The sequence below is a fragment of the Biomphalaria glabrata genome, chromosome 12 (assembly GCF_947242115.1).
Source record: "Biomphalaria glabrata chromosome 12, xgBioGlab47.1, whole genome shotgun sequence".
In the NCBI taxonomy this organism is placed as follows: domain Eukaryota; kingdom Metazoa; phylum Mollusca; class Gastropoda; family Planorbidae; genus Biomphalaria; species Biomphalaria glabrata.
In genome coordinates this window covers 35,559,020-35,581,589 of record NC_074722.1, presented here as the reverse complement: position 1 = coordinate 35,581,589, position 22,570 = coordinate 35,559,020, and the positions used below count along the sequence as shown (strand labels likewise).

The window sequence follows — 22,570 nt, the reverse complement described above, 5'->3', positions numbered from 1 at the left end:
GTTAAACATCTCAGCTGTCATCTTATTCTCTTTCCATAATAAATGTGGGAATGTTTTTTTGTATCTAATTGCTCTTCACTCAAATAAACAAAGTCTATAAAAGTCTAAATTTTTCAGCTTCATGTGTATTCAAACCTTTCCCAACTCAGCAATTGTCAGACAATGTCTTCGCTAGAGTAAGAAATGGGGTGTAATCCACACTACTGAATCCGAAAACATAATTCACATAAGAAAAACAAAATATTAACAAAAATGGGGGGTACAAATGATCAACAATTGTAATAGAAAGATCAGGGATTAGGTTCATGTGTCATGGATGAGCCAGCAGAGTTCATTCAAACACCACACCATTTCACTCTGAGTTAAACATCGTCATCATCTGTCCCTTGATTTTAGTCGGGGGGGGGGGGGGGTCTGTTCACTTTACCGAATCCCTCCACTCTTCCTGGTCAGCAACTGTTCCTATCAATATCTGATTGAGCATCTATTTCATCCTCACCATTAGCACTATCAGTAATTCCCTTCTTCTTCTGGTCAAACAATAACATTGCCCTCATGGTCTCGTTTCCATTTCTCGAAACATTAGAGAAATTAAACAAAAATCAATTGAGTCAAAATTAAAAATCATTTTCTAACATTCTAAAAATATCAAATATTAATGAACTTGTAAAAAATAATGTCACTCTCTCTTTGAGGGCAAAGTTTGCAAAGAATCAAATAAACAATTAAAAATTTAGTTAAAATCCATGAGGCTACAGAGTTCTAATAATAGTGACTATAATGAAAAAAAAGGGTTGATGTTGGAATTTTGACTGTTGGTGTTTAGTTATTTCTAGTTGTCATTTGAAAAAGTAAGTATATTATACTTGCAAGTAATGGTAAGTCATTTAATGTCTCCAGATACTTGATCAGATTGATGAGTTTGGTATACGGATCTACCCCCTGCCAGACTGTGATTCTGATGAAGATGAGGATTACAAGGAACAGTGTAGACAGCTTAAGGTCAGTCTCAAAGGTCTTCATGTTCATGTCTTCATGTTGATGTTAGTTACTGTTTCTAGTTTTATAGTCGGCTCAACAGTCACCTAAAAAAACAACAAAAAAAACTTTAATTTATGATAAACATTTATTTGCTAATAAAAGTGAAATAGGGGAAGATAACATCATTTGTGTATATATTATTGATATTTTAGGCAATCATTATAACAAATATAGACTAATTAATGAAACATGTATAAATTAAAAAGAAAAAAAACAAATCCATTCATACAATTTATACACTTAATATTTTTCACTTTTTAAATGCAAGTAGCTTAATATGAATATGTTCTCATCACAAACTGTATTGTCCATTGGAAGAAAATATGTTTTTAGTTTATTTGTGTTTTCCAAAGTTCTTCTTTTAAGCCTTTGAAGCAGTGGGGGATAACTGACAGGATTTGAACCTTCTAAACCTCTTCCACTAGGTCCATCAGTTCCATTCTGAAGTCCTAGTGGTACTAAGCAGAAAAATATATTACTTGTGAAAACTAAACATGTCAGTGTGTCTCTTCCATGGGGTATAAGGTCTCCTCTTTGTAATCAAGATCTGTATCTCTTCATGTAGTCATTTGTATCTTATCTCTTATCACAGAACGCAGTACCTTTTGCTGTTGTTGGCGCCAACACTATTATTGAGGTGAAAGGTCGTAAAGTCAGGGGTCGCATGTACCCCTGGGGAGTAGTGGAAGTGGAAAACCCAGAACACTGTGATTTTATCAAACTCAGAACCATGTTAATGTAAGTCTTTGTCATTTCTAGAAGCTTCTCTCTTAGTAAATACGATAGTTAGTAGAACTTAGGTCTGTGCTTTGGTTATATTTGTTTGCTGTGCTAATTAGTTTGGTTGATTACCCAGCACACATATGCAAGACTTGCAGGAAGTCACACAAGAAAGTCATTACGAAAACTACCGAGCAGAAAAACTGGCCAACGGAGGCAGCATAAAGCATGGGTTAGTTTTTATTATTCTGTTTTGGCATCTTTCTTCTATTCATATTTGTATTTGTTTAGCTTGTTGAGATTGTAGCGTCTTAGCTTAGTGTGACCTTGTATGATCCATTGCATGCGTTGATCTGTAAATGAATAGATTCAAAGAACATTTTATGGTTGTACAAGTTATGCCTGTACCAACGGACATTGAAATGTGCAAGAAGCAGGTTTGGTTTGGTAGAGTCTGATAGGAAGTTAGGGTAATCCCATCATTTGATAATAAAGAATGTTTTAACAAATGATGTAGTCAGTACTCAAACAAACACTTGCACTACATTTATTGTGGTGGTTGGATGCTTAATTAATAGTGAATTCCCTTGAGACGTTGAACTTTGTGCATTTATTACAAAGACACTCAGCACAAGCCACTTGTCCAGTCTGATGACCCATGACAGTACAGTATTTTTCATTCCACCGCAGGACTAACAACTTGTTCAAAACCTACATGTTTTCTAGAGGCTATACTTCTGATGATACAATATCTGGCATTAGGTATAAGCATATTAATGAAAAAAAGTCTAACCTAAAAGTCATGCTTGATTTAATGTCTCCTATAGATTCAACTTTTGTGAAATAATTTTTTTCTTTTATTTTTTGTTTGTTAACTCTTGTTAACTCCCCCTGGATCATGTTCCAACAACTCTGATCTACTTCTGGTACAACTGGTAAGGAGCTCATATTTCTATCACATTAACCTTTTCCAATCCACCATTTTGTTCTCCTGCGTCTGCTCAACTGTGATCTAACCTTCTGACTAGAGTGGACACAATATCTCATCCTGCTTTTAATTCGTAAATTGGTGAAACGCTTCATGCGAAAATCTGTCTAACAGAAATGAGTACTATAAAAGGCCTAGCATTGTACTGAGCTTACCAGTATCTATACTGTGAATATTTGGTACTCAGTTTCCTGCACATAGGTTTCCATGATTCCCAATCTGACATTTTTAATGTACTGGTTAAAGCTCATTATTTTCAAATGAAAGCAAAACTAAACATCTAGTATTTGTTTTAGTATTCTCCCGGTTGAGATAGTGTGTCTGCTTTGCTATTTAAAGAATTCAAATATTCTTAAACCATTTTGACATTTCCTTTTTTTTTTTTTTTTTTTTTTAAATTGTTGACTCTGACCTATATATGTGCTTTATATATCATAGACGTGGGCACATAAATGTAGATCTTATTCAGACGTTGATACAAAAAATTGATGAGCATTCATTCTGTCACTATTATGCGTTTCACTTTATTTCCTATGTATTACATATTTGATATCTTGTATATCTACTGGAATAGTTTCTATATCTTGCTAGATCTAGTCTTACTACTTGCTAGAAGTCTGCACTCATGAATGTTTCTACTTGGTTTCATCTCTTAACAAACAGAATGTTCAGTTCATATTCAAGTCTCTTGTTTCTTTTGCTAGCACCTCTCAGGAGCTGTCAATATATTTTATCTTCCAACTCTATTTTTTTGCATCATTATAAATCCAAATATAAAAAAACACTTTATTTATTAACAAAACACTTCTGTGACACATCTTCAAGTGCTGTCACTCTAGTTCATTGTAATACTCTAGGCATGTATTCCAAACACAAGGGAGGCTACTACTTGTAATTACATTCATTTCCTTTGGTCAAATTGTAAAAGATTGCTACAATCTTTGGCTATACCAGGTTACTGGGGGTTCATATATATATATTTGCACAATTGTTGTGTGTACAGATAGAGGAACAATTTTTGTGTCGCCCTTTCTTGTCCTTTTCTAACCTTGTTCTAACTAAATCAAATCTAATCTTGTTTACATTTTTTTTGTTTTACAGTTGTTAATTTTTAATTTTTTTTTTTTTTTTGCTTTTTTAATTCCCATTGTTTTTTTTGCTTGTTTTTTTTTTTTTATATTATTATTTTATTTTCCTCTTTTATGTATATATATAAATATATATTCCAGATTGGTTTCTCTAAATTGTCATAAATATATAAAAACAAATAGATAAGCTGCTTAAGCTATAAATCTTTTTAAAAAATTATGCTCTTAGTAAAAAAAAAATCATTTTCAAAACCTTTGGTTTCAGGAAGAAAAGAAAAAAAGATCATTAAGAATCTACAAATATATAAATGTTGAGTTCTAGTTTAGTTGAGAACACAACAAAGACAAATAGGATAAACTCTTCAGTGGAACCCCACTCACAGACTTTAGCTTTTCTTGTTCATGTTAGTGGCCAGGTTTTTCTCCCTTAGGATGTCATAACACTCTTATTTAAAAGAAACATTTTTTAAAAGGCCTATTTGAAAGCAGAAAGTCTTAAATGTTTTCCAAGTGAGGGGATTCAGTGGCATCACAAATTACCCGTGGGCCCTGGTTAAAGAAGCTAAATGTATGATTGGGACCTATAACATCAATATGCATGTTTTAGGGTAAGTGACTACAAAGTCACAACATGTCGCAATGAGTCTCAAATGAGGCTGTGACATAACCAAATATAAATTGCTTCATCCTCTGTGTATCAGTACATTTAAAAAATGACATTCCAATATATGTACCACATGTGAGTGTCCTTACACTCAATTCAGTAACAACTTCTTACAGGTAATAGCGTCTTGTTACGTGAAACTTGTACACGTTTTTGAAAGTAAGAAATAACTATCCTTCAATGGCCTCTGAGTGTTTCTATTGGTCATGGGGCCATGGTTGTTACACAACTGATGTGATTGTTGAAACTAGCTTTGAGTAATTGAATGGGATAATCGGTCCGCGTCACATTAAACAAATACCTTGATTGAGAACTGCTATGTTCTTTCTTTCACTTCAGGAAATCTACTGGCTCTGTTGACAGGATGGAGAATGGGGGAGATTATTCAGACAAAGAGAGAGAACTCAAGCAGAAGGAAGCTGAGGTAAGCCTTGGTTCTAAGTTCCCTCCAGTTTAGTTTTACAAGGTGGCAGCTAGTGTTGAACATGTGTTGTAGTTACTTTCAGCTTTTTATTGACAATAATACTTTACCAGAATAAGTGGCCACCCTCGTTAACCCAAAGCCACAGAACCAGATGACCCTTACATCATCTGCCCTATAGACCACAAGGTCTGACAGGGGAACTTTTACACATACTATTATTTCGTTGGTTGAACCTTTTTTTTTTGTCGGAAACTCAACAAACACGACATACATTCATGTTGCCCTAGTTTTTTCTAGTTCGGGTAAAACATTTGTGTCTTTCTGTCTTCCAGTTGCGGAGGATGCAGGAGAGGCTTGCCCGCATGCAAGCTGAAATTGAGTCGAAGAAGCCTCAACATATTCAAAATGGAGATCTGAAGTCACAGGATCTCTAGCCTTGTTCACTGTTGGATAAATATATTTTTTATAGGTAAGTTTGTAATAATTTTTATTAATATCCAAGGATTCAACAATCCAAATTATAGACTTCTATTGACAGAAAGTAACATGTGACACTACTTCAAATTTCAATACCAGGAGACTACGAGTCAGTTGCTACCCCATTTCAAAGCCAGAAGACTTAATCAGCTGCTACCTTATGCTGTACTCTACAGAAACTTACTTTTTTCTTCCTCAAATAATAATCTGGTGAATTAAAAACATAACTTTAAAATGCTCAAAATCTCAAAACAATTAAAAAGATTAAAACAAAAAAAAAAAGTTCAAAATTTTAACAAAATTGTTTTGCATTTTAAAAAATTATCATAATTTGTTAAAATTATGTAGATGTTAGTATTAATGTTCAGCTGATCTAATTGTTTCTGTTTGTTAGATGATTGTTTGAACCTTCCGATGATTTTGTTTCGGCTTGTTCCTAAATTGTCATTACATTTTTTTTGTTTTTGTTTTAGATCAGTTCATCTCAAAGGGACGACAAAATCAGCATTTTTTTTAACGATAAATACTTGAACAGCTCAACTACACATCATCCTGACAGCTGTCACATGTCAGCAAGCATCTTCATTGAATTCCACAAATGAACAAACATCATCACAGCCATCAAGCCAAGACTCCACTCTTCACTGCATATTTGTATAAACCATTATGTTCATAGTTTATGTTGACTTAGCATACATTTTTGTTTGAACTTAAGGTATCAACATTTGAACTTTAAGTATCAACACTACAATTGGTTGCTGTTATCCAGTTTTAGGCTCAAATCTTTTGTAATGAAATTCATGGTAGCAAAAAAATTTTGACCAAAAGATGGTTCACTCTGACAATCCAAAACAAAAAGGAAATAACCTTCATAGCCAATGTCAAGTTTTGTGAATCTGTTCAGCTCAAGTTTTCATAACATCATGTACATATTGTCATCTTACAACATACTACATTGCAATGGTCCCCAACCTTAACGTCACCGACCCACACAATGCTATGTGACTCATGTGGGGTAGGTCTTGACTCTGAGGTTGGTAACTACTGCAGGAAGGCTCCTTTAGTATCAGTGCAATCTCTTCATCCTGCTTTATTTTGTTTCATGGGTACATTGGATTCACTCAAAATTTATCTTGGGATCAAGAATGAATTCACAATGACACTGTGTCCATTTCTATGTTCAAAGTAAATAAATCTAAATTGTTTGTTTTATCTGTATAATAAGTGTACAATAAATCAGTCCAGATCTAGTTTTTTTTTTTTTTTTTTTCTATCCTATGTATAAGTTTACAAAAAAAAATGAATCTAGATCTAGTGTTTTTTTCTCAGTTTGAGCACAATGTATTGCTATTCACAGCATGAACTTGTCAGTGTCAATATGTGATCATATTCCCCTGTTGTCTTCCAAGATAGACCAAGATACTAAGTTATCACATGATTACATAGGACCAAACATGATAATGTAGAGATATTTTTAGATTAGAAAAGGGGAAGTAACACACTCCTGTTGGTATGAGAGAAGCTCCAGTAACAATTCATCTCATTCTGATGTCTGATTTATTCTTACCAAGTTTATACACATTTTGTTGTCAATAATACAGACATAATTAAGTACATTTTGTGTCACTTTGTAAGAAATGAACATTATTGGTCTCCCCTGGTTCAGTCTTGACATGGCATCTACAAATGTCCAGAGTTAGACCAAGAGTTGATGAGCTGGCTGAGTGTGTGTGTGTAGTGAAGTTCAATATTTTGTTGATAATTCAAAGCTCTACATTGATAGCACTTTGAAATAGCAAAAAAAAATATTTTTTTTTTGGTTAAGACTTGATAATAATAATGTTTATTTTTGTAGAAGTTAATTTTTTTTTTTATTACATGCCAAGACTTGCTTTAGATTACTTACTTCATGAACTAACATACTGCCATAGAACTTTTGAGCCCGTTGTTTGGACTGTGTCCCCCTGAATGGTTTCATCCCTAACACTCTGTCTATGCTGAGATGTTCTGTTTGAAACTTGGTTTTTGTTTAGACACCTAGTCACTTGTCAGGGCTCCCAGTGAAGAGTGAAACTAACACATCACACTAAAACCATTTTCACCAGGCCAGTGTCAGGCATTATCAAACGTGTCTTACACTGACCATGCCTCAGTTAATCTTCTAAAGATTCTCTAAGAAATATTGTCTTAGACTTGATGTAGGATATTTTTTTTTTATTCAAAGTTTTGCACACTTCACTGATTTTTTTTTTTTTCTTTTTAATTTCTAAGTTTTTCATTCAAATAAAATTTCTTTAATGTTGTCAAATGTGTAGACCTAGACTGAGGTAAATTAGATTGAGAAGTAGGATCAAGTTTGATTTGAAGCTTATTTCAATAGTGCACAATCATTTTCAATTTTGGGGAGGGAAGGGGTTCATATAAAATTCTTATTGTGCGTTGAAGGTCTGCATCACTGCAAAAATGTAGAACTAAGTCTGTACAAGTGAGCAGTAGTGTCAATCAGTGCCAGATAGCACTTTGTCACACATGGCCATGTGGTCAATCAGTGCCAGATAGCACTGTGTCACACATGGCCCTGTGGTCAATCAGTGCCAGACAGCACTGTGTCACACATGGCCCCATGGTCTGGCGGCACTGACCTAGTACATATCATTATGGGAGTATTTGAATCCAGACTACAGCTGCAATGCTCTGTGAGCACTGAATCCCACACCTTGCTGCCAAAACATTTGATCTATCACTCAGATTGACTTTTTTTCCTTGCAACTTTTTCTGTGTCATTATTTTCAGTTGATGAAAATGTGTAAATAGATCAAATTTATTGTCCTCCATTTTTTTTCCCCCTACTTATTGTTTTGTATCATGTCTTTGTTTAGTTGACCTTGACCTAGATGTAGTTGACCTTATTTTTTTTTGGTCTTTTCTCATTTAAAAAAATATGTTTCTAACTTAAAGCTTTGCTTCAACATGATTTTGTGTGTATGTGTGTGTGTTTGTTTATTTTGTCACTTTGTTCAAGATAAAACTTGGATGGAAGTAAAGCGTTTCACTTACACATATATTTCAATCTAACAGACTTGAAGTTTTGAGTGTCAGTTGCACGATCAGTGGGTTTGGTCCCAGACCTTTGGTTATAGAAGGCCTGAACTCCGACCTGCAACGTCACAAACTGTGGGCAGTGGAGACCAATAGCCATGTTGTACAGACCTGTGACGTGGCAACGAGTTATTGGTCTAAACTGCCCACAGGTTGCGGCTTTACAGGTCAGTGTTCCGCCCTTCTTTGACAGTTGGTCTTGGTTTTAGACTAAGGAACAACTCAAAATTTTTCTTTTACATTGTTGTGTTCTCAATTGTTTACAGATCGAGTAGAAAAAAAAAAAAATTTAAAAATTCACACACCAAAAAAAAAGAAAGGTATGAAGAATTCATTGCTCTCGATTCATTTCATGATTCACTCTTCATCTGTCCAGATTACTTGAGCATAGACTTCCACTGTTATTATGTAGACATGTGTATAAATATACTATATTCAATGACATCTAAGAACTCTATGCTCTGTCTATATATATATATAAATAACAGGCTATAGTCAATGTACAACATATTGTGTTGTCTATATCCAACACATCTATATCTCCATCTGTTTTAACTCTGAAGTTTTTTTTTGTTAAGTGCCTAGTAAATTTTTGTACAAGATTTTATTTTACCTTCGTCTGTCTGTTTTGTTTTTTTTTTACTTTGATTTGTCATGAAACTGTGTTCAAATATTGTAGACCTTGTTTATTTTGTGTATCACATTTTCAAATGTAAGACTTAATAAATTAAAGAATTTCTGGACTTGATATTAACACACAAAACAAATATCAAAGGAAAAACAAGTTCTTGAACACTGTCTGAATGTCATCATGTTCTTAAGTTGATTTCTTGATCTTTGAAAAGCTACTGCTCACCATTTTGTCCATTGATTTTTTTTGTGTGTTTCTTTTAACATATACAAAAACAACAATGAATTTAAAGAATAAAAAAAATTGTTTGAAAATTTCATTCGTCTTTTATTTCTTTTTTTTTTTTTATCAACTTGAAGTAATCTTGTTCTTATTAACATCATGTCACATTTTGTACCTAACTGGCACCTAAAATAAGTGAATTTAAAGTCAAATATTCAAATTTTTTGAACATGGTACTGCCTTTTTTTTTTTTTAAACACTTTTTGTTCTGGTACCATTAAGAACCTTATTTCATCAAATTAGATCTATTTCTTTATGGCCTTAATATTTTATCAAGCAACATTTGTTCATGATTATCAAAACTCTAGGTGTAAAGACTGTAAAGAGCTTACAGCTGCAAAAAGCTGGCTAGATGAAGAAAATGGTAGAAATGGTGAGTTTAGAAGAAGGGGAGGTTATTAATATTGTAAATTATTAATTGTAACTCGGTATCACCACTTGACCTAATTTCACTGCATGCTTTGTATTTAGAGTACAAGATAACACATTTGTGTTATGACAAGACATTTGTATTATACGATCAAAGAAAACATTTCTTAGTTGGGAATAATGGTTACAGTAAATGTATCACAAACAATTGGAAAATGTCAGAGCAATCAAAAGAGCAACCTAAATAATTCTAGTACCAGTAACTCTTTAAAAAAAACTGATAATTCAAATTTAATTATATATTGTAGATCTTTGTTACAAAGTTAAATTTGTATCTGTTCTTTCAACAAAGAAAACTTAGCTCCTTCACGCCCAACACAATTTGACAACTCAATAAATTGCAGCTCCACCAATTCTTCCATCTAGTACTAGTTACTGCATCCTCGCTTGGTGCCCATCATAGCGGATTGGAGGGAAATGGTTGAGTCTGGTTGGCTCCTGGTAATTTGGTGGGTTGAACAATCCCCATTTCGGTGTGGGTATTTCTTGTGGGAAGGGTACAGCGTAGCTCCAGCTGCCTTGGAGCCCCTTGTTGTGTGGCATGGCCTTCTGTACCTCTTTCATCTTGACCTCATTGTTGAAGGGCACAAAATTGTCATGTTTGCGTGATGTTGGTTTCGATGGCTGCTCCCAGTGCCAGTTGACATTTTTGTAGTCGGCTGAAAAAAAGAAAATAGTTTCAAAACTAAAACTTGGGTTGACATAAAAGTCTAACGGTGAACAAAGTAAAAGAACTGTAAAATGGTGAACAAAGTAATAGAACTGTAAGCTGTAAAGACGACACAAGATACTGAAATTTTACAAAGAGAATAAGAGGAATCACAAAAAATATTATTATTGAAGCATGTTTTTCCATCAAGAAAAATTGCAGAAACAGGAAAAAAAAGTTTTAACAAAAAAAATAGTTACTCAAACTAAAAACTAAAAATATATAGGTTTGACTTGAGTGATACCATTTGTAAAATCACTAAACTTAGAGACACTTCAGGACAAAAGACTACAAATAATTCACTAAGCAATAAGCCCTAACAATAACAAAACCTAGTAAATAGTCTTAAAGATAATACACATTTCTTAATCTATTTTGCTAAGACAAGTTCATGTAAGTGCTTTTTTTTTTTTTTTTTTTCTAGCAAGGAAAACCAATGACTTAGTTGAGCATGAATATGTGTAGGAGACCACATGTGCATCCTTTTTAAGGAATGTCTATATTTTGCAATTTAAAAGGTAAGATGTAATTTTAAAAAGAGTTTTACCTCTTCGAATATAATTCACTTTTCTGTTGTACCAATCAGGATGACGTGAGGTTGATCTCCAAGCATGCCAATCTGGGTGTTCTGCACTCCATTTCCTCCAACCAGCCTAGAAATAATGAGTTGGCTTTTTATAATCAATTAGGCTTTATATAATGATTTTTTACCTTTATTATTAATTAGGCTTTGTATAATCAATTAGGCTTTATATAATGATTTTTTACCTTTATTATTAATTAGGCTTTGTATAATCAATTAGGCCTACAAATGTGAAAGAAATGTTATCTTATATTTGATATTCTAGATGATAGTTATATAATCAATTAGGCTTTAATCAATTATGTCTACATATGTGAAAGAAATGTTACCTTCTATATTCGATATTCTAGATGTTAAAGTTTTGATTGGATTTCATCTGCACTCTAGCTGCTATTATAAGAATCTTTAGTTTTGTGAGGAAAACATTTTTCCTCAACGATATGCTGTGAGCATTTTTATTTTATAAAATATAGAAGATACATCAAAAAGGAAGAAGACAAACTATGTATTTTAGGTCATGTACCTTATTTGTTAGTTCAACTTACTTTAGCAACATCAGGGTGACTGCAATGATATGGATTCCATTCATGTAGTTTAGGTTGCCTAAAATGTTAATATTACAAATGTAATACAAATAGTAATATTTTTATTTCTTTTAATTTGGGTGTGGGAAATGGGTACGTAGCCTACTTATGATGCTTAAGCTGATATAAGGCTATAATTATAACAATTTACATTGTTTGGTGTAAATTACATATAAAGAGATTTATATATATCTCGAAAGACACTGGAAGTGCCCAGATGAATCACTGGTTTTAGTATCATATATATTTTTCATATTTAAAATTTACTTTTAAAAAGGTCTACATAAATATAAAAGCTTCCCGAATGCAAAGAAGTCAATTAAGACACTTAACCAAAGTGTAATGAGACAAAGCAAAATAGGTCTAGAAGCTGATATAACAGAGCTGTCAGATGTTGGCAAAAGGAGGTAATCAACTATAACCAGTCCAAATGACAACTTTTGAAAGGATTTATGAAAAACACTTTTTTTTAATTAATTGACACTTTTAGTAGTTATATTATTAGGTTGGTAGTTAGGCCCGCCTAAGTGCCCTAAGTTAGGGACTTATGACAGTTAATGACGAACTAATTTGTGTAGTTCTATTTTAATATTGAATATAATTTTTATTTTAAAGGTTCCATTTCATTTATTTATATTATTATTATTAGTTAATATATCCAGAGAGTCACGGATTTAAATTTAAGGCCATTTATATAATAGTAATACAATACAGTAGGTAGGTGAGTCACCGTGTGTGAGTGTGTGTGGCTTACCATTCTTTCGGAAGCTTGGCTGGCGTAGAAAGAAATCCTATGGCAGCTGCATTTGTTGAAGACATAGATCTAGTTTATTATTAGGCGTAGAAGTCCTTTTGATGAACAAAATATTCAATGCCCTCACTAGTTTGGTCTTCTCTCCTATCTACCCTTTCTACGCTACTTAAGTTAGATATAGATCTACATCAAATTCTAAAACTAATGTCTTTAGTAGACTTTAAGTCACTTTAGTTGAAATTTATGAATGTACAAATCTGTAGTGACAACAATGTAAACTTCCGGTGTCTTATTGAATCACAGAAAGGAAAGAAAATTTAAATGCAGCTATTAAAGTAGAATCTAGATTTATCACTTAGTCATCAATACAAGAAAAATAAAATAAAAAAATATTTTAATATTGATCAGAGACTATTAGTTACAGTTAGGTAGTATAAAATAATAAATATATTCTAAAAGGTGTTACCATAGCAGCGCGTCTATGGTAACAATGCTTAGCAGTTTAAAAATAGGTGCCTAAATATTGTCAACATCTTTTGCCAGAGCAGATAAATAAGAAAAAAAAAAACACTAATTAATGATTTAATAATAACAATAAACAATCTATTACTATAACTTCAAAATATTAAACTTAAGAAAATTTATAATAATGTAGATCTAATGCAGAGCGAGCTACGTAAGTGTAAAAAACAGTTCTAATAGTATATCTTATCTTTTGTAATATGTGTAGACTAGTCGTATAGATCTAAAACTAAATGAAGATCATAGTTTAGTGGACTAAAAAAGTCACTTAGTCGTTGTTAATACACTCGCTATTACGTGGAGGCAGTAAATTATATAATAGATCTAGATCAATGTAGAGTAGAAGATTACATAATTTCTAAGCAAGTCCTAAGATTTATAATCTATGCGCTAGGAGTCATTGAACGATTTTATCGTAGCAGATTTTTCAAAACGGTGAAACCGTAGTTATTGACTGTTAAAATCATTAGCTGCTAAAGTAAACAATTGTGTATTTTTAAAGTTAAAGTAAGAAATGGCAGATACGCTATTTTTTAAAAGATCCCAAACAATGTACCCATATTGGGTCAATATGCCACCAACAGTCCCTCGTTATCCAGCTTCACAAGATATGTTCAGGTAATTCTATAGCCAATAGTGAGACTCATTGTAGTAATGGTTTAATCCTAATGTAACTGCTATGTATGTATAATAATAATTGTTTGTAATATCCATTAGGCAATTTGTCTTACAATTTGTGTGTTACGCTAAACAAAACATTATAACTATAGAAAACAAAATATACATTCACACCAGACTCACTCAAAAGTTACATGTGATATGTTCGTAGGACAGAATCATCTTTTTTGAGTGACATGTGTATTTCATAAGATAAGAAGATTATATCAGATAGTTGATTATGTTTAATGATTTGATTACTATGGTAACATAGGAGCTTTTTTTGTGTGTGTCTCTGTGTCTTTGTAATCAGTGTCTTGTATCTCCCCTGTTATGTTGAAATCACAAAAGCCTGACCCAGAGGGTGTTTTTTTTTTCTAAAATATTTTTAGCTTTCTTAGGAATTGTTGATATGGTGCGCAAGGGTGCACGCGTTCAATATAATAAAGTATCATTCTCCGCCATGACACTAAAGGTTGTGTGTTAACAGGAATATTTTTCTATTTATTTACTTTTTAATGAAAAACATTGAAATATTCTATGAATTTAGTAAGTGCCTAATTCAGCCAGGAAAACCAATGACTTAGCAGAGTTTAAGTCTCTAACTAACCTGCACAAACAAATTAACACATTAAGGACATAATTATCTTCTCTTTTGAATGTATAAGTTTGAAAAAAGATTTTTCTTTCCTAGTTTAATTTTATGACTTTTCCTCAGTCATAGTTTGATAAAAAAAAAAGAACATTTATGTAATAATTAAGTTCCATTTGAAAGTAGTGCATCTGATAGGTAACCAACATAATAATATGATATCACTACTATTGATTTCTAGTATAATTACTCTTTTTTTCCCTAGGTAAATTTTTAAAATACCAGTTCATAATGAGTTATGATACTAGATTCATGCCAGACTAATTTAAGATAATAATGTTTATTTTGACTGTTACTTTTTTAATTCATATCTATTAGCATTAGCACATTAAGTTATTAAAACACAATATAAAATTACTTCAACTGAATTTTGATAGCATCCTTATCACAGACTTTCCTGGCAGGATTGAAACTTCTGGTCTTTAAATTGATATTAAAACAATCAGACAGCTTGTTTCTTTCTTAACCCAATTCTCAGTCACACAGCAAGCAGGCCTCATTTCATTAGGTCATGTGACTGCTTCTTTCTTTATTTCAGAAAAATTTCAAGCAATATTTTCATCATCATAATTACCTTACACTTACTATTTATGTTTAATTTTTAATGTTGATCTATTTATCCTAAAAATTTTCATCTTATTTCAGACGTGAAGAACCAGATAAATACACTCAACGTAAAGGAAGAGATGGATACCAGGTAATCTATACACTTTGGTTCATTATAAAACATATACAAAATATTCACTAGATTGAAAAACATTAGAGTAAAAATGAAAGTGTCAGTGGTGGCTTTTAGATTCATTGACTGAAAATTTATAAGTGAGCTTCCTACTAACAATGGACTTTTTTCTTTCTTCGTTTCCTCCCTTAATTTGTCAGAAGAATCGTACACATTTAAAATTCCTTAATTATATCTTTGTCAACTAAGCACTAGCGATGGATACTTGTAGGACTTAACACATTTTCTCTGAAGAAACATCTATTTTATAAGATAGTGCTTAGCTTGCATGGCTTAGTCAATATTTTATGTCTAAAATATGTTGTGCCTTTATTTACTTCTTTGTATTAAGTTTTCAAATTCTGCATAGAATTGGACAGACAAGTGGTATGACTGGGGTCACCCAGTTAGGCGGCAAGAGGAACTACCACAAGTAGTAGACAGACAGGAGCCACTGTCTCGTCCTTGGCAATATGGCGTTCATATGGGAGTCGAAGGAGTGCCAAAGTGGACAAGGGAGGGAAAGGACTGGCCTGTAGATAACAAAAAATATCTCAAGTAATTTTTAAATTAACATAAACTTACTGTTTAGAACTTAACTTTAATCTAGTTTGGTTTGCCTTTTTTTTTAGTTCTTTTTGTCTGTTCTGTTCTCATAATGTCTTTAACCTTGTTAACAGTGCTGTACAAATTAAATTATCATCATTATGTAAGCAGTATCATTCTTATGTTATAAAAGGATACACAATTCTGATGCCACATAGATTTGGGCCATAGCTTACATTCGTTATCTAAAACCAAATATTCATAAATTGATTGACACTCAGCATCTGCCAACTTAATGTAATGTTGTATTTTTTTACATGACGCAGTGTCTGTGTCTCACTTTGAAAATGACTTAGACTTCAGTAAAAATCTTGCGGAAATTTCACTTTGCTTCCTACTTCCACTGAATCTACTTTCATTAAAACACACCTGCCTACGCCTGTTACTGGTCAACAAATAAAGTTATCTTAACTGCTTTTCTGTTGTCTTCCTATTCAGCCAGCACTATCTCTTGTCTATTGAATTTTTTGGTGTAGGACACTCCCCTCACTCTTGGATTCCTTCATCCATAATGCTCCTTCTTCCCTAGTGCTATTAGAGCATGGAATGGGTTGCCTGAGCCAGCCAGGAAAACCAGTGACTTGGTAGAATTTAAGTCATTGGTTAACATGCATGACTAAATGCATGACGCGTAGGACATAATCATCTTTTTTTTTGAAGTAACGTCTGTATTATATAAGATAAGATATAACAGGACAACTTAAGTATCAATGACCAAAGAGGCATTTGGAACAATGCCCAATGACTAGTCAAACGATGAATTGGGGTAAAGGAACAAAATATGGGTATAGTGGTGACCATTCTTTGGGAAGACATGCTTGCATGGGAGGGGAATGGGGACTATGTGGATGTCAAAAGAATTGGCGTCTGCTAACCTTACATTTCTATCCCCTGCCTCTCACAGTTGTGTCATTGGTTATCTTTTCACTTTACAATCTGCACAGCGTTCAAAGGGAAAAGACATTTCAGATCTTCAATCCCACTCAGAAGATTTGGCTTAGATCTGATAGAATATGGTATTAGTATTTTGATTAACTAGAGTTGTAGTTGCTGAGTATAAACACAATATGGTCTACTTTGCCATTCAACTGATTCCAGAGTTTATGTGTAAAAACTTTTGTTCATCATTTAATCAATTGTATTTTCTTCTTATCTAAACTTTTTTTTTTTACTCATTAACTCTTTCTCTCCGTAATTATTTACCACATTCTGGTGGAATCAACGCTGGTATCGTCAGTTAGGAGAGAAAGAGTTAAGTTTCCAGAACAAATATGCACACAAAAAAAATCTTTTTTGTAAAGTGTTTAGACTGAAAGTTAAACTTTGGAACTCGCCCCAGAATATTAAGTAAAGTATGTCAACTATTTAACGAATTATTAAATACGCATAGTTTGGTGTAAAAAAATTATATCTTTGGAGTTTACGCGCTGTCGTAAATCCTTTCAGCGCCTCCAATGTCTAATAGTAACATAATATTACATTCAGATAAAATTTGTGCCCCTTTTGTTTCCACAGGAACGGCGTGCCCAATACAGAGAACCACAGAGCAAGAGCTATTCGTGAGCTGAGCTTTAGGGACGATAAACTGTATCCGTTTTCAAACTTTATGACATCAACCTACCGCAGACCAGTGTATTCAGTTGCTGGCCCTATGCAGAAAGATCCAGTATTTGGTTTAACTAGACAGAGAAACAGGCACGGGTTTATGCCTTTTGAGGATTATTATTAATGGATGAACTAAGAGACATTTTTCTCTACCAGTCACACAGACTTAAGCTTCACTTTATTTTAGAAAAAGGATTTGTGTAAATACATTCTAAGGATTTAAAGTATAAAACTAAAACATTTTTTTTGTTAATGGCTTGCCAAAATAATTGTAACTATATACTTCTGTGATAATATATATTGTGCATATTTTCCATCTGTCAGAATTTATTATGTGATTTAACTTGAACTTTTTAAAAAATTCTTACTTTGGATGAGCAGGGCAGTGTTTGATTTATGTCAAACCTGAATAGATGCTATGATGAAATAAAAGGCATAGTGACCAATTTTATGGTTTATTTAGACAAAAACATTTAAAGACCATTTGATTAGGAATGTCTATTTTCTAAACTATGTTGAATCCATTCTGTGCAGTCTTTTAGAAACTATTTGAAAACAAATTTATTGTTCCTAATGATTATCAACCACTTGATCCTGAAATCAATTTAGCAGCATGTTTTTAGATACATATCAAGACTGAAATCAAATTAGGCAGCATGTTTTTAGAGAAATAGCTATGATAATATGAATAAAAAAGAGATTCACACATTTTGTTATTTATTTACTTCATTTATTGAGACTAGACAGTTCATTTTGCATGTGTCAGAGTGGGGGGTGTATGCAAAAGTGTTTTAAAAAGATCATATAATATGAACTAACATTAAGTCAACTCAAAAACATCCATGCAAAACAAGCATGCAATAGAAACACAGAGATAACATCAAAATAAAAACAAATCTATACAATACAATAGATGCTCATCAGAATCTGAATCAATAAAAAGTAATGGGGTGGTGGCTATCTTACACTAGAGCAGTCTTGGTCAAGAGAAGGCATTGGAGAGGAACAATGGAGTAGAGTTAGATGAGTTCAAAGAGTTGATGGGATTTACTCTACAAAGGGAGCAAACAGAAAGTCTCTCAACTAAGATATAAACTTCGCTTTTATTTGGGCTCTCATTGATGCTATTGGGGATACACTTTTTTTACTTTTATAATCTTGGTTCTGACCCCACAGCCCTGTGACAGATATCCTAGACTTAACAGCCAGAGGTAGAGATCTTAATGCACCACAGCTCTGAGGTGAAGGTCATAGACAAGACTTCACAACTCTGAGGTGGAGATCCTAGAAAAGATAGAATCCTTACATAAGACCAATTGTATCTAGAATCAAAACAGTAGCTCTGACATCATTAATACATTTAGAACCATGCTAGGCCATAGTTCATTTAACGAAATAAAATACAAACTTAAATACAAACTATATTGATCTTGATATTGATCTTGCTTTAGTTTTACTTCCACAACTAATAAGAAACATTATCCAGACCTGAATGTAGAAGTCTAGCCATTAAATCAAACCTAACATTACATCAAACCAAGATAAAAAGGGTTTCCCAAGTTTTATCCAGTAAGGTTACGGAATATATTACAAATTAATGAAATGATAGCCTCCCCTTAATTAGGTCCAACATCATTGTAAACAATAGGTAATAGCATATGACATTTCCATTATCATAAAAATAACAATAAAGATGATATAGATACATATATAGATGACACATTAATGAGGGTGCATGCAGTCATTCAAACATATCAACAAGTATAAAGACAGTCGTCCGTTGACATCTGACCTTTAACCCATTAGCTCCTTCTGCAGTTGGAAACGTTTTCCCGTTTTTGTCCTAAACCGTTGTAGAATGTTTCTGAAATCCCCTATTCAATATACTTTATTTAAACATTTTAAATAGAAGATTTCTTCTAGTCTCGTTGCAAGCGTGATTACAAATAATTTTGGAGATTACGGATTCTATTTTTAATAAAAATCGGGAAGGTTTTTATTTTTTAAATAATTTTTCAAACGAACAGGCCCATAGCCCCAGTGTATAAGCCCCCACGTGGGAAAATGAGTATTTTTGAAGTTTTTTATAATCTAGTGGTATTAAACGTATATATATTTTAAAACTAGACATATAGTTCTATTTTTTTAAGTTATCTGTTTGTTTATTTGTATTTGATCTTCAATTTGATTATTTTTTGCAAAATACATATTTTTTAGGATTTTTTAAATACGGAGTTATCCCTCCTTGCTTAGGACTTTGAAAGGGGTTTTTTGAACTGGAAATAGGAGCTATTGGGTTAAACAACAAAAAAATGATGTTCATAACATCTAAAGTCTAATTTTTTTGAAACAAAATCTACTGTGCCATAAAGTTTTCTGATACTCAGGAAGTTTAAGTTCAGATCTAAAGGGCTCTAATAATGATTACAAATATGACTCTCTTAAGTTTTGGTTACAGATTTGTTTAATCACTATCCAAGTACCGGTGTGTGACTCGAGATAACAATTTAGATTAGATTTTATCATGTTAACAAGAGACGACTGTAAAACAAAAATATTGGCTATTCATAAGTAAATGTACTCTAGTTGGGATACAAAGGGGAACAGCCAATCTGCAAAATATTTTCAAATTTCTTTAATCAACTTTTAAAGAGTTTCACAAATTTGTTTTTTCCCACTTCAGGATGTTCTTTAACTATGTTTACATTCATTGAAATAAAATTTAAAAAAAAATATAATGAACTTCTGCCCAGTAACAAATATTTGCACAAATTTAACACTTGCTATATTGGAATACAATGAAAACTACATGTAACTGAATGACTATTACATTAGATTACAAGAAATAAATAGCATAAATAATTAGAACAGGGGCCTATTTTTTTTTTTCCGCTTTCATATAGTTAAACAGAATGTTTCTAAAAATGGATATCCAAATTCTTGTACAAATTTACATTTGTCATACATATATTACAAAACAGAGAACCCATGGATACATTTTCTCCACTTGTCTTGATCCTTGTTGAGAGGCAACTGTCATTCAAAACTGAAGAGCAAGCAACTGCTTCAAGAACAACAGCAGAGGACCAAGAATGTGTGTGAACAAGTACAGATGGCTTTGAACATTGTGCTTTGGAGATGTTGTAAGGCATAGCCAGATTTTTACTCAATAAAAGGTCAAGAAGCCACAAAAAAAAAAAAAAGTGTACATTGTAATTTAAAAAAAGAAAGGAACCTGCAGAAGTGAACTGAACAAAGTTATATAGGTCAACAACTATGATTATTTACAAACATGCAATTATTCAGAACTTAAAATAGAATCAATATGTCAAACATTGATTGGCAGAGGATGTACATGTTTATTTTTGGGATCAACTTGCACTTTCAATAGGTTTCAGGTCAAGGACAATGTGACACATTACAACAGCCACAGTTCTTGTTTGCTTGCAGCAGCAACAAAAAAAAACAACAACCAAAGGTTTGAACTGTAGGGCCGTGGTTGCAGAGAGCTACTTTGAATGAGAGTGCGTTTTGAAAACACAATCTTGAGCGAGGCTCACCGCCAGGGGGGAGAAGGTGTACAAATAGGACTCTAGTAGTTCGGGGGCCCTTTTTTTATGCAACTTACATATGTATTAGCATTTGACATGTGGGGGGAAAAGGCAAAAAGGCCCACATGTACCCAGCAGTTTGGGGCCAAATATTTCTGGGAGAGGGCCCGCCTGTGTCACTATGTTCACTCTATAGCTCTGCTCTAAGATTGAAACCATCTAATGACAGAGCATAACAGAACTGATATGTTTTAGATGAACTAAGACCAGGAGAAAAAAATGTTGAAATCAATGTCTCAAAACTCCAAACCCTAAAACCCCACCCAAATAAATTACATTTGTAAATTCAGACAAGTTGATTAGCTACAAAGGTGGAAAAAAAAATTCTGATAAGTTTCCTGCGATTAATTCAACATCATTCTGAGGTTCTCAATGTAAACATAAGCTCTAGTGGTGCTTAGTATCATGACATGTTATGTTACTATCACTAGTGTCCACCAATGACCAACTGTACACTGCTTTGGTTTGCAAGACTGATACAACCCTGCCCTGAACAAAATATCATGTTTCCTACATTGAGTACAAGCGGCTGTAGAGTCAAACAAGGGATTCTTTCATTTTTTCATTATGAAACAAAACCTCCGCCATCGATATGGGAACCAACTCACCCCCTGCTATACATACACCAGGAATTGTGTTATCTTTTTTTTTTTTAAAGGCACAAATTGTTTTCCATAAAATTATTCAGGAAAAAAAAAAAAAGAAATCTAATATTTAAGTATTGCCAAATAAAATACAATAAAAACAGTACAAAACCCTAGTACTGAATGTAAAACACATACAAATGTAGTTTCTTGTTATAGCTTCTATCCCGTCCATACATGAACCCCCAGAGCAATAGCTAAGTAAGGAAAAAAAAATATTGAAACCTGAATCAAACACCAGGGTCTAAGAGTCTACTACTGGAAGAGGGTGACAAGTTTCTTGGCTGCCTTGGCGATGTCATATGCGTACTGTATCACTTGCTGAGTCTTGAGGCGGAAGTCTGGGTTGGGGTCCTGCTCAGGTGAAGGGGGCCATGATTTGCACTCGTCCCGTAGCCTCCTGGCACTCAGCACTAAAACTACTCTTGCGTCTTGTAATCTTTCGGAACCAATCTCCTGAAATAGAGTCCCAGTGGCAAAGATAATGTGGTTGTTTTTTTTTACATCATGTATAAGAACAATTTATTAGCTTAGTCCAGTGATTTCAAACTTTTTCCTTAACTGAACACTTCGCACATTCGGAGTATTTAGCTGAACACTTTGCTTATTTTTTTTTAGAGAAGTTAATTCACGTGGTGGCTTACTCATTAACCATTCCAGTAGTTTGTGAAACACTTATATCAGGCCTCACTGAACACTAGGGTTCCGCAGAACACTGTTTGGAAAACACTGGCTTAGTATGTAAGCCTCGTCTACTAAGTAAAAGGGTGGTGAATTAATTTATTTTTTGTTTGGAGGGGGGGGGGGTGTTAAAAGACACTCCAAAGCAGACCCAGATTTACTAGCCGATGACAAGCAGTGAAAAGATTATCAATTTTCTCTCCTTTCCTGCACAATGGAATTCTGGGTATCAACAGATTCGTCGACAATTAACTAGAACTTTCAAACACCCAAAAATTAAACTTCTGAATAAATAGAAATATTTCTGATCCCACATGCGCAGGAGAACACCTCTAAGAAAACGTACTTGGAATGGGCAGCATGAAGTGAAATACTCCATACGACTAAATAAATGTTAAAAT

At 33.2% G+C, this 22,570-nt stretch overlaps 4 protein-coding genes across 25 annotated transcripts in view; 2 read left to right on the top strand and 2 right to left on the bottom strand.

Moving 5' to 3' along the window:
• LOC106064038 (septin-2-like) overlaps nt 1-9,449 on the top strand; it is an 86,846-nt gene extending 77,397 nt beyond the window's left edge. For 10 of the 11 annotated variants that reach the window (XM_056005953.1, XM_056005958.1, XM_056005952.1 and 7 more), the window contains 6 exons: nt 901-1,002; nt 1,634-1,779; nt 1,898-1,993; nt 4,841-4,925; nt 5,258-5,394; nt 5,876-9,449. In XM_056005953.1, coding sequence (XP_055861928.1) covers nt 901-1,002; nt 1,634-1,779; nt 1,898-1,993; nt 4,841-4,925; nt 5,258-5,359 — 531 coding nt within the window. In that variant the 3' untranslated portion in view covers nt 5,360-5,394; nt 5,876-9,449. The remainder of the gene's footprint in view (nt 1-900; nt 1,003-1,633; nt 1,780-1,897; nt 1,994-4,840; nt 4,926-5,257; nt 5,395-5,875) is intronic. The other variant, XM_056005954.1, reaches the window with a different exon arrangement.
• Nucleotides 9,450-10,049: 600 nt separating this feature from the next.
• Nucleotides 10,050-12,778, bottom strand: LOC106064042 (uncharacterized). The gene is made up of 4 exons (XM_013222533.2): nt 12,474-12,778; nt 11,681-11,738; nt 11,100-11,205; nt 10,050-10,502 (listed from the first exon to the last, which is right to left on the bottom strand). The coding sequence occupies exons 1-4, from the start codon at nt 12,536-12,538 to the stop codon at nt 10,216-10,218; spliced, it is 516 nt and encodes a 171-aa protein (XP_013077987.2). The 5' UTR covers nt 12,539-12,778; the 3' UTR covers nt 10,050-10,215.
• On the top strand, nt 12,202-17,941 carry LOC106063158 (uncharacterized). Of its 4 annotated transcripts, none has more exons than XM_056005963.1 (5): nt 12,202-12,224; nt 13,498-13,613; nt 14,950-15,001; nt 15,393-15,580; nt 17,144-17,941. In XM_056005963.1, exons 2-5 carry the CDS (start codon nt 13,510-13,512, stop codon nt 17,355-17,357), a joined length of 558 nt encoding a protein of 185 aa, XP_055861938.1. In that variant the 5' UTR covers nt 12,202-12,224; nt 13,498-13,509; the 3' UTR covers nt 17,358-17,941. The 4 variants fall into 4 exon arrangements, with proteins under 4 accessions (XP_055861938.1, XP_055861937.1, XP_013076926.1 ...); XM_056005962.1 differs by having other exon boundaries at nt 12,222-12,334; XM_013221472.2 differs by lacking the exon at nt 12,202-12,224 and adding an exon at nt 12,992-13,149.
• Nucleotides 17,593-22,570, bottom strand: part of LOC106064043 (ARF GTPase-activating protein GIT2-like) — a 34,149-nt gene continuing 29,171 nt past the window's right edge. For 8 of the 9 annotated variants that reach the window (XM_056005939.1, XM_056005938.1, XM_056005946.1 and 5 more), the window contains one exon: nt 17,593-21,944. In XM_056005939.1, coding sequence (XP_055861914.1) covers nt 21,744-21,944 — 201 coding nt within the window. In that variant the 3' untranslated portion in view covers nt 17,593-21,743. The remainder of the gene's footprint in view (nt 21,945-22,570) is intronic. The other variant, XM_056005948.1, reaches the window with a different exon arrangement.

Coding starts and splice junctions, on each gene's coding strand:
- LOC106063158 (XM_056005963.1), top strand. CDS start 13,510: ATGGCAGATACGCTATTTTTTAAAAGATCCCAAACAATGTACCCATAT. Junction 13,614..14,949: donor GCTTCACAAGATATGTTCAG/GTAATTCTATAG, acceptor ATCTTATTTCAG/ACGTGAAGAACCAGATAAAT. Junction 15,002..15,392: donor AAGGAAGAGATGGATACCAG/GTAATCTATACA, acceptor AATTCTGCATAG/AATTGGACAGACAAGTGGTA.
- LOC106064042 (XM_013222533.2), bottom strand. CDS start 12,538: ATGTCTTCAACAAATGCAGCTGCCATAGGATTTCTTTCTACGCCAGCC. Junction 11,739..12,473: donor GCCAAGCTTCCGAAAGAATG/GTAAGCCACACA, acceptor TTAACATTTTAG/GCAACCTAAACTACATGAAT. Junction 11,206..11,680: donor GTCACCCTGATGTTGCTAAA/GTAAGTTGAACT, acceptor CATTATTTCTAG/GCTGGTTGGAGGAAATGGAG.